At 42.3% G+C, this 10,533-nt stretch overlaps 1 protein-coding gene across 1 annotated transcript; it reads right to left on the minus strand.

Annotated features, from left to right (window-relative positions):
- Window positions 1-559: 559 nt before the first annotated feature.
- Window positions 560-7,732, minus strand: LOC118774396 (homeobox protein meis3-like). Its single transcript, XM_036523743.1, has 11 exons — window positions 7,721-7,732; window positions 6,139-6,275; window positions 5,784-5,958; window positions 5,250-5,300; window positions 5,059-5,109; window positions 4,213-4,362; window positions 3,567-3,678; window positions 2,577-2,722; window positions 1,905-1,981; window positions 1,573-1,631; window positions 560-1,038 (listed from the first exon to the last, which is right to left on the minus strand). The coding sequence occupies exons 1-11, from the start codon at window positions 7,730-7,732 to the stop codon at window positions 842-844; spliced, it is 1,167 nt and encodes a 388-aa protein (XP_036379636.1). The 3' UTR covers window positions 560-841.
- Window positions 7,733-10,533: the final 2,801 nt, after the last annotated feature.

Below are 10,533 nucleotides of genomic sequence, written 5' to 3' on the forward strand. Positions count from 1 at the left end.
GGCAACAGCCAGTCCACCGTCCTGCTTTGAGTCCTTCGTCTGTCTGCGTTCAGTCCTCTTCATGAATATTCAGACCTCAGGGATGCTGGTTTGAGTGAGGTAAGCGGGCTTGTGCGTGTCTGAGGCGATGTGAGCATGAATGCATGGTGTGCGTTTGAATTTGAGGTGGCAGGGTGTAAACAGTCTTGCAAGATAGAGGGTGCAGGAGATTGGAGCTGCCCTGTGATGGATTAAGTGTGTGTTTAACATGGAGGTTTAAGGGAGGTGTCCATCTCAATGTCCCAGGCATGAGTGTAGGTTTCTGTTCGTTCATCAGTGTTGTTGCAGCCGTGTTAACTGGAAGACAGAGATATTTCCAGTGCAGGAGAGGACAGCAGTGTCTCTCACAGGAAGAGGCTCTTTTGTGACACTCCCTTCCTGCACTCACTTCTCACAATCACAAAGGGCCTGTTGATTTTGTGCTGCTAAACAGTGAGAAAATATTCATGCACTGGGGAAAGCAAGAAGAGGCAAATTAGTGTGATTTTTTTTTCATATCCTTGGTTTTTATGTGCTGTTTACTATGTTTATTGATGTGTGAGTAAAATGTGCATATCACTGAATTGGAGACTGCCATAAGCCATAGTACTGGTAAACATTTCACTGGTCTGTGTATGATAATATTGTGTACCATTGTGTGTATGGGAAATGTGTATGTGGAAGGGTGTACCTGTGTACCAGCATGTTAGGATTATGGACAGTGGGTATATAGAAAAACATATGTACCAGTATGTGAGGCGTAGTAGGTGAAGTGTGTGTGTGTTATGTGTCTCTGCCCTCCACCCCGACCTCGTTCCATCAGTTAATGGGCATGTATGTCCTGTGCCTGCCCAATCAGGGGTTCCACAGGATGAGGGCATGGGGGCGGGTGAAGCAACATGGCAGTATGGTGAGACGAGTAGGGGTGCAGATTTGGGGACCCATGGGGCAGGGAGTGTCCTGGCTGGGGAAAGACAGTTCCAGGATAATCTGGGGAAATGGCTGATGATCCCTGAAGACCTGCAAAGAATCCCATGAGGAGGTGAACACATAAAGGCCAGATAGTGTAATTCTTAACACCTCACAGAAATATTGTGTAGATATACTGTGTAAAAAGGAAGAGTGAATATTCTCAGAGTCGGCATTTATTAGAAGTGTACCAAAAAACCAGCACAGAAACCTTTGAGACTGATCGTCATTCTCGCCCATCTATCCCCCCTTCTTTTTCCTCATCACCAACCTTGATCCCTCCATCATTTTCCATCCTTTTACCCTCTCCCACTCCCTCTCTCACCTATAGTACTGAAACCCAGATGGGCTGGTCCATCGACACTGCATCCCTCCATTAGTGCTCCCCGTGGACTGTAGGGGGCACCTTAACGATGAATTCATGTAAATTTCAATGTGCTGAACTGACTATCTGGACGTATTTCCTGTCTGTCATCATCGCAATACTACTGAAGGCAGACATAGCTGGAGTGACTGATTCTGCAAAATCTACACAAAACCATACAAACACACACACATAAATGCCATACTGAGCAGTTTTCTCACCTGAGTGATTTGTCTGATCTATCATGGGCTGTACTATTCTGCGCCTTGCATTGATAAACCTGAGAAGAGATATCAAACACAATCTTGTGGGTTCAGGCAAAATTTAAGATCCTAAAAAGAATGAATTGGAGAAAGGAAAAGGCACAGTTTAAGCAGCCCACCCCATTCAGTCTCATGACACCCTCACCACCTCCTGCCCCAAAGATGAACCCTGATGGTTGAGTAATAATTGAGTGCATACTATTGATCGGAATAAGTTAGTTGAAGGTTATAGCTGACACTATTGATCAGGCAGTTAAATGATTTTGGATTATTGATTGATAACCACTGACCAATTGTTGACCTGCAGGATGGAGAGACCTGTGTCCTGGGATAGCTGTCTCTTCTGTTCTTCAGATGGGTATGGATGCTGGGAGAGGACAAACAGTGCTATGTCAAGATCATACACACAATAATTAACAAAAAGTAACAAGGAAAAACATCTACACTTATGAAAGACTCAGTTAGTCTTACTACATGATTCATTTAAGTTACATTACATTATTGGCATTTTGCAGATGCTCTTATCCAGAGTGCCTTACATGGGTTACAATTTTACATGTCATTCATTTATCTGGATTTTTACTGAGGAAATTGTGGGTTAGGTACCATGCCCAAGGGTGCAGCAACAGTGCCCCCAGCAGGAACTATAACCAGCAACCTTTGGTAGTGTAGCATAGTGGTAAGGAGCAGGAGCGCTGCTCCTTACCACTATGCTACACTACTGCCCCAAGTTATTACATTATTCATTAAAAAAATTACTTATAATGTAATCACCATTATTACATTATCTGTCCAACAAGTTAAACACTTTATCAGGAAGTTATTACATTATCCAGTTTTGTTACATTATAAATGCAAAATGTATTACGTTATAAAATGTTATTACATTATCAGTTGTTACAGAGTTCACAAAAAGCTATTCGTCCACACTTCTCCCATCCCTCTCCCCCCTGCCTGCTCACCGAAAGGTGTTGGAAAAGCCAGGCCCTCATGACGTTGGTAGCAGCCTTGGGGAAAGTCCCTTTCTTCTTATTGTTCTTCCTGTCCCACTCAAACTCGTCCTCATCCCCTGTGTTGAGAGACGCCACGCCCAAATCTAGGCCATCCCCTGCAGAACATATACAGCTTGTTTCTTTACTATGATGCCACATCTCTCAAGATGCTAATGTGGAAAAGCCACACTTGTAATTACTTCTGCCATTACACCTCCTACTAACCCCATCTCAAATCATGTCTGGGCTTCGATAACTTTCTTTCGATTAGCCACATTGTAGGTTGACAGCCCCAGCAAACCAGGTTCAGTCTAAAACAGTGTTACGTGACCTTGAGGTGCAGTTAGCTACAGATGCATGACAGATATCTGCTCCTGCCATACCCCTCTCATACTCTTCCACAGTAATGGTGGTAAACTACCAGCAACTAGTGTGACTGATAGCTAGATAAAAAGTAGCACTTAATACTTTCTAGTTAAAAACAGTCCAAACTGACAGATTTTAATATCCTCCTGTGTCGTTAGGTCTGTAACATTAGATAATCAGAGGTTCTCTTTTCCCAAATTTTCTTATCTTAATTCACTTCTAGCTAGCAAATACCCCCTTCATGGATTCCATAAGTACACCTGTCATTCGTATGTTGGATTCAGTGTAACCATGGCCCAGCCACATCAAGCACTAGGTAGCCAAATGTGCGTGCAGTGACCCTCTTTTAAACCCACCTCACCACCAGCTGGGTGTGAGTGGAAACAGCCTTTGTAGCATGCCCCGTGCAGCTTAATGTTGCTGATGGAAAAGAGTTATTATTCATAGTGCTGATTCTGCACACACACTTAAAGTCACAGTAACACTGCAAAAATAGACAGTCTGTGTGCAGAAGTCTAAGTCAAGCTAGGTCACGTGCATGAGTGTCTATGGTCCAGTACCGGTGTATGCTACTGTAAATAAGTGCATCTTTACCTGTGTTACTGCAGCTATCAGTACTGTGAGAGTGCAGGTCATTTGATGAAGGCCCAGGAGTGTCCAAAGGTATGGATACACAGTCCTCTGGATTCTGGAACCATGATGGACTCTATGGGGAAGAGCATCAGAGTAACACTTCACAACATATTCACTAATGTGAGGGTCGCTAAGGTGACCCATGGCAGATGCCAGAATTTACCAGTGTCATACTGATATTGTAATACTTAATTTTGCAGTGAACTGTCAGCTGTTTCTTTCAATTCATGTGTTCATCTGTATGTGAATTTTATTTTATACCTGGTAAGAACTATAGTAGAAGCTGCAGTTTACTGCAGTCATTGTAAAAGCGCCACACTCAAAATTTTAATAACCAATTCAGTTATTACCCTGAAAACTGCCTTGCATTTCTATTATCCATCATGTCGCATATTCCAAAGGACCCAAAAAATAGTACATCATTAATCCCATTCATCATGCATTTGTGTCTTATTCCTCATATTCTCACTCCACAGGCCACATATGAAGCTCTGAGGAGCTGGCTACCCCTGAACTAACGCATTCACCCCAAGTGACTCATTTATCCCCATTTATGCTTAGAGTGATGTCAGACATGTCTGTGTCTCTATGTACAGGCCTGACTCACCTGATCTGACAGACAGGTAGAGGAACCAGTAAGGCCCTCCGGGTCGGACCTGGACCTGCCCTCCCACTCATCTAGCACTAGGTCAGTGGGCATCTTGCCTTTCAGACAGATGATGTAGCGCTGGCAGAAGTTCTCACACAGGTCATGCACCTGGAGAAGAGAGAGACCTTAATGTGGCAGCACAGGGCATCAGGGAAAATCCAGGTATATTCCCAGAGTAATCAATGTCTTTAACAGTTATGCGTAGAGCTTTTACATTCATTGCACCAAGCCATGGCATTGTTCCTTGAGTATTACATTTACATTTACATTTATTCATTTGGCAAACGCTTTTATCCAAAGCGACTTACATAGGTTACCGTTCTTTACAATGTTATCCATTTATAAAGCTGGATATATTACTGGAAAGACTGTCATGTCATGGTATAAGTTCAATTCAAAATTCTTCACACACCATGTACAATCCTGAGAAATTAAAATGGTTTTTGTTACATCAACAATAACAGTCAAAATCAGGTGAAACCATAGGTCACTATACTGACTTGAATACACCTTTACAAATTCACAAGCTTGTGTTTTCTATTGTAAGGACAAACTCAAAGCACACAAGCACATTTTGGCTACCAATCATTCACCAATGCATGAGGTATGCTTAAAACACTGGTCTATACCTACCCAACACAGTCATTAATTAATAGAGGTTGAATATTACTCATTATAACATAACACCATCCTCTCAAAATCTAGTGTCTATGTTTGGACCAGAAACAGCAGGAAACAGCTACAAGCAGACAGGGTAGATATATATGACAAACACATAAGGTAGATGTGGAGACAGAGATATACCTTCTCCAACTCGAGCAGATGAAAGCGTAGTACCTGGATTGCCTGCACCATCTGAGAGATTGAGAATTAAAATAGTGATAATAATATTAAGTGGTGAAAAAAATAAACATTGTACATAATAAGAACATCAACTGTTGAATCAGTTGATAAATGAAGTGTGTATATTGTGTGCATGTAGGTGTGTGTCATACCAGGTTGTCCAGGTCAGGGTATGAGGAACAAAGTGACTCCTCTGAACGAATCTGGAAACAAGAGAAATGACTGTGATGTATGACAGCATAATAACCAAAACCAAAACCAATAACCTTAACATGTATGGAATATCTCATCCTACTTTACACTGTAAAAGTGACTGAGTGACTGTAACACCTGTGCATTAAAACTGTACCTACTTAGTACCTATAATATGATTACTCTGTACATAGTTACACAGAACTTACAGATGTTGTACCTGTGTGTGGCTTGTGAACTTACCGTTGTATAATAACTGCAATGTGCGAGCACACAGTAGCTTCACTGTAGCTATAGTGCAAATGTACAGATATCAGGGACATTGAGTGAAGAGTGTGTCTGAATATTTTTTACTGACTTACAAAGCTTCAAAGGAACATCACTGCATGAATGCAGTCCAGCCTCAGGCTGTAGTACAGTTTCACAGAGCAGAACTGATGTAGCTAGCTTTGGAAGCGCAGCACAGTGTAACACACCCGTTTCACAGCTGGTACCTGTTCGGCAAAGGCAGCGATGTCATCACTGAATGACTCTGAGGAGCAGATGTCACTGTGATTCTTCTTTTCAGGGATGTGGGGCTGGGCTGAGTGCGAAAGAGTCGCCCTGGGGGAGCTAGTGGCTAACTCACATTTCTCAAACACCAGTGCAAGCAGGGGGAACAGGGGGTGACTGCCGGAGTAAAGAGCACACAAGACACACCCCGTTAGCACGTCACACAGGACAAATACTGTTGGCCAACATAACATATATACACAATATATGCACAGCAGGGTACACTTGAACACCAGTGTATTTACACACATATTGAGTAGTACGTTTATGTTTTCAGTGGTTAATGATTCTGCTTACCCATAAATCTGATCTCGATGGTGTGTGAGGGTGTCTGGGACAGGCAGGCCACACTGGGGAGGTAACCTTACCTGCACATCCCCATGCCCCCCAACACACGCGCCCTCTGATACTGAATTCTGCAGAAGGTCTTCATACTTAGAAAGATGGAGAGACAGAGAGTGATTAAAACACACACTCGCACTGCATACTGAAGATGGTGCTGTATGCTGCAAGGGACAGGCAGCTTGAGAAGTAGGCCAGAGCAGCCTCTACAGTTTCTATTAAACTTGCAAATTTCTTGCAGACTATAACCTGAATTAATGCTTTAGGTCCACTTTACATACCTATCCTATAATTTGTGTAACGATTAGGCCTGCTATGGGCCATAACTAAACCAAGATTTTAAGTCAAAAAGCAGTGGAATACTAAACATGGTGTTTATTTCACATTCGTAAAGAGAATTTCATTAAACTTTTAAGCAATACTCATGCATTTTCAATTTCGCTGTATAACGCTCAGTGTCTTGCACTGGTAAAAAAATATCAGATTTAAAGCACATCAGCGCAATCAGCAAAAGGTAACTATGCAGTATTTACATCACCCGTCTGTCCTATCACACATAATATTGACACATAATACCTACAGGTTACACCATTACAGAGACAGTTTGCTCTGAATGAAACTAAAATCATCAACCTAATGTGTGCTAAAACCTTGTTAACATCATTCTGATTTTTAATCAATATTATGCTACCAACTGGAGCATAATAACATTGTATAGCTGTGATGACCAGAGGACATCAGAGGGCTGGTGAAGTGTGGCAGCGCGCGCTGCGTTGCAGTCGCCGGCTCATCGTTGCAAATAAATAAATAAACAAACAAACAAATAAATAAATAAATAGCTGACCTACTTATCGACTCTTCCATCTGCTTTTCACTTTTCTCTATCATAATATACTGAAGTGCCGTTCACTCCTTGTATACTATATCCTCCTTTGTTCCAAGTTATGGGCACTTTCCACCTCATGAAAAGTCTCCCTGATCTATTTTCACAGAATTCCGTAAACCACAACATTGAATTTGTGTTATCGCATCAGAATAGCCAATACAATAAAAATGGTTCTACTGAAAATAATTTTAGAAATGCAATATAGGAGTTGGCACTTGGTCTTTCGTTACAGTCCAGAACAAGCATTTCAATGAGGAACAAAACCAAAATTATTTCCCTAAATGCATTATTGTACAATACAATAAATTGCTCGATCAGTGAACAAGTTTGGGCGTGAGTAACTGTTCGTTTCTGTGAAGGAAATCTTCCTGTTAACTTGTACATCAGTGGTAGTTGGCCGTACATAGTGTTAAGTCAGTGTCTAGGTTCATAAAACGGCTGGTGGACGGACTGGACGGAAGGTCAAGTGTGCACCGAGGTATCTCTAGCACACACAAAACAGCACGACTAACAGGAATGGAAAAAAAAAACATGAAATCACAAGAGTAGGTCAAAAACGACACCGCCAATGCAATGCACCATTTCCGTGGAGCTGAAGAACAGCCCACACTGGAGTGTGTCGAAAGGAGCGACAACAATAAAAGCACCTACCCCTTTATCCATGTGATAGGGAAGCCAACGTTCCAACGGAGAAGACGAGACAGAAGACCGGCTATCCAGCGCGGGCGTTCTGCTCCTTGCATCCAGATGGTTCAATGTCTAAATGTGTAATTAACTCTCTCTATGATAATACTGTAATAACATACAGAATGTCGTTGCTGTTTATAAAGTGGTGTTTCTCTGTCAAAATATGTATAATATTATGTTTACAACAAAAAATGAGTATCAGTACAAATGTGCATAAAATTTGCATCAGCCACACAAAGTAGTACGCTTTGCTCCCGTACGCTGGAGTTTTTAATGGCAACAATACTATAAAGAAGATTGCAGACGTTGTATAGGCTATTTATTAAAAAAAAGCAAATGATCTGTTGAAAACAGCACCTTCTCATGCAACAACACTTCTCGTATTCCAGAGAAAAAGGGATGTGTCCGTCCCCTGCGATGTTCGACTCGCGTGTCAGGCTGTTCCAAGGCGAGAATGTATCCAATGCAGACTGCGGTGAAGGCTCTGGGATCGCGCTGGACTGTATGGCGTATTCTGGGGTCAGTACGCAGGACGTGGATTGCGAGGAAGCACCGTGCCGTTTGATCGCTATCGCTGTTCAGCAGGGTAAGCGACTGGCAGGGCGCAAGGGAGTGTTGTTGAAATTATGGAGTTTGCAAGCGAATGGTAACACTTTCACTCATACCGACACGTGCTCTCTGAGGCACCCAATGTCTTGTGACTGATGTCCCATAGAAGAATATCCATTCCTATGTATTTGTATTAGGTTAACACAGTAGATGACTGTGGGACTGTAGTGGCACAGATATCCATGCGGGTTTGATCCACTTTTTGAACATCACTGCCAGTTTTTAACCTACACGATGCTATTTGTATGCCGACGCTCAATGATCCATGGTCCCTCTTGCATGCAGTGCTCGGAATAATTAGAAAACAGAATCACGCAGACAGGGGGTTGTTACTGTATTCAGAGCCTCCAATATTGTTCCATAAATCGTTGAAATCCCCCTCGGTAGATCTTAAGCATTCAAGCTACGGTTTTGTATTCATATTAGAGATTAAAAAACAATTAGCATATTAGCAAAATAAAAACAATGATTTCTAGAAAACAAAATATATTTTACAGAACCAAATATTTGCTTATATTAAATCTATTTGGAATTTAAACTGTGATCACAGCCCCTTTTTTTATAAAAAAGATACATTTCTGAATTCTTGACATATGTAAAACAGATGCGCTTGTAAGAAGGCCTCTGTAATATGACATCAGTACCTTGTGAAACATATATCAAAAGGGAGGTCTCAGTTTGCATTGCGAATTCCCTTTTAGTAATTATTCAAATCGTTCCTTTACCATCCATCTGTAGTGAGATATCTGCAGGTACCTATGACATTAATCTATACCTCTAAACTTCACTGTCTGTCACTCCTCTCTTCTCTCCCTCTTTTTTACCATTAGTTCCATTTTTTTGTCTGATTGTGCTCCTTTTGTTCTTGTTTTCTTCTCCCCTCTCAGACAGGTAAGGGTTACTTCTGAGCAGAGGTACCCCTGGTGACTCTGAATACTCACTGTCAGGCAGATAGATCACCCCCTTGCCCTGCCTGCCAAAGGCCCTGTAATTACAGAGCCCGTGATTTATGGGGATGGGGAGGAGTGGGAAGGAGCATCAGTCCTTCCCCTTAATCTACCTGCCACTATCTGCTTGAGAGGGAGAGAGGATTTGAAGTCAGAGTGGGATCGTCTGCACTCGGTTTATGAGGAGTCAGAATTTATAAGGTTACATAATGCCAGGATATTTTATTACACCTCCTTCTCCACGATCTTCCTGATCTGTCCCCACAGAAACTGCACCTGGAAGAGACTCAAAATTTCACGTAGGTCCAAAAGAACAGAGCTTTCAAGGCAAATGTTGCTGGTTTAATTGCGCGGTACAGCACTGCATTTGTACTCTTGGACAAGGAACTAAACCCATATTGCCCTAGTGAAATACGCAGATGTATAATTCCACAGAGAACAAACAAAAAATTTGCCCTAGAGAACGACTAAGTGTATGTAATGTAATATCCTGTAATGTTATGATCCCCCTTCCAGCTCCATTTGTCAAGTGACAGCTGTTGTGGGGGACAGAAAACCCATTAACAGCTGGCCCTGATTAACAGCAGTTACATTGATCAAGCGAACACGCCAGGGAGGGCTATGACTGAGTGGGTTAGACAGCATGCTCAGAGCTTTCATAACCTCACGACAGCTCCTGTATGACTGAGACAGAGAGAGAGAATATGAGTCCCTCAGAATCAGTGGGGGAGGAGGCTGATTTAGTGCTTTCCAGGGCAGGTGGGGGTAGTAATGGGAGGTCGTGACCTGGGTGACCTTGGGGGAGAGTGGAGATCATCAGCCCATGAGGAACACAACCCCTCCCTCTGTTCTTGTGTCCCACAGGGAAACAGATGGCCTTGGGACACTATTATTTGCCCATGCTTACATATGCACACAGGCATATGCATACACACACATATACACATATACTGCATATATACACACAGAGGCATTCCTGTTCCTCTGCCCCACAGGGAAACAGATGGCCTTGAGACACCATTGCTCTCATCGCCTTATACTGTATATATGCACATGAACAAGCACAGGCATATACAAACATACGTGGACACATACAAACAGGTATTTTTGTGTTCGTCTTCTCAAGAGTGCTGGAAAAATGAATATCACAGTCCTTGTCAGCCTCCTACACTCCTACAAAGTTTTCATTGCTCCTTTTCAAGTGCTGTGAAATCTCATGAG

The sequence above is a fragment of the Megalops cyprinoides genome, chromosome 3 (genome assembly GCF_013368585.1).
Source record: "Megalops cyprinoides isolate fMegCyp1 chromosome 3, fMegCyp1.pri, whole genome shotgun sequence".
Lineage (NCBI taxonomy): Eukaryota > Metazoa > Chordata > Actinopteri > Elopiformes > Megalopidae > Megalops > Megalops cyprinoides.

What these genes read in the sequence shown, in the direction of transcription:
- LOC118774396 (XM_036523743.1), bottom strand. An exon ending in TCGCTGCCTTTGCCGAACAG is followed by an intron (nt 5,301 to 5,783) that starts GTACCAGCTGTG and finishes TCTTGTTTCCAG; the next exon opens with ATTCGTTCAGAGGAGTCACT. An exon ending in CTACCTGTCTGTCAGATCAG is followed by an intron (nt 3,679 to 4,212) that starts GTGAGTCAGGCC and finishes TCTTCCCCATAG; the next exon opens with AGTCCATCATGGTTCCAGAA.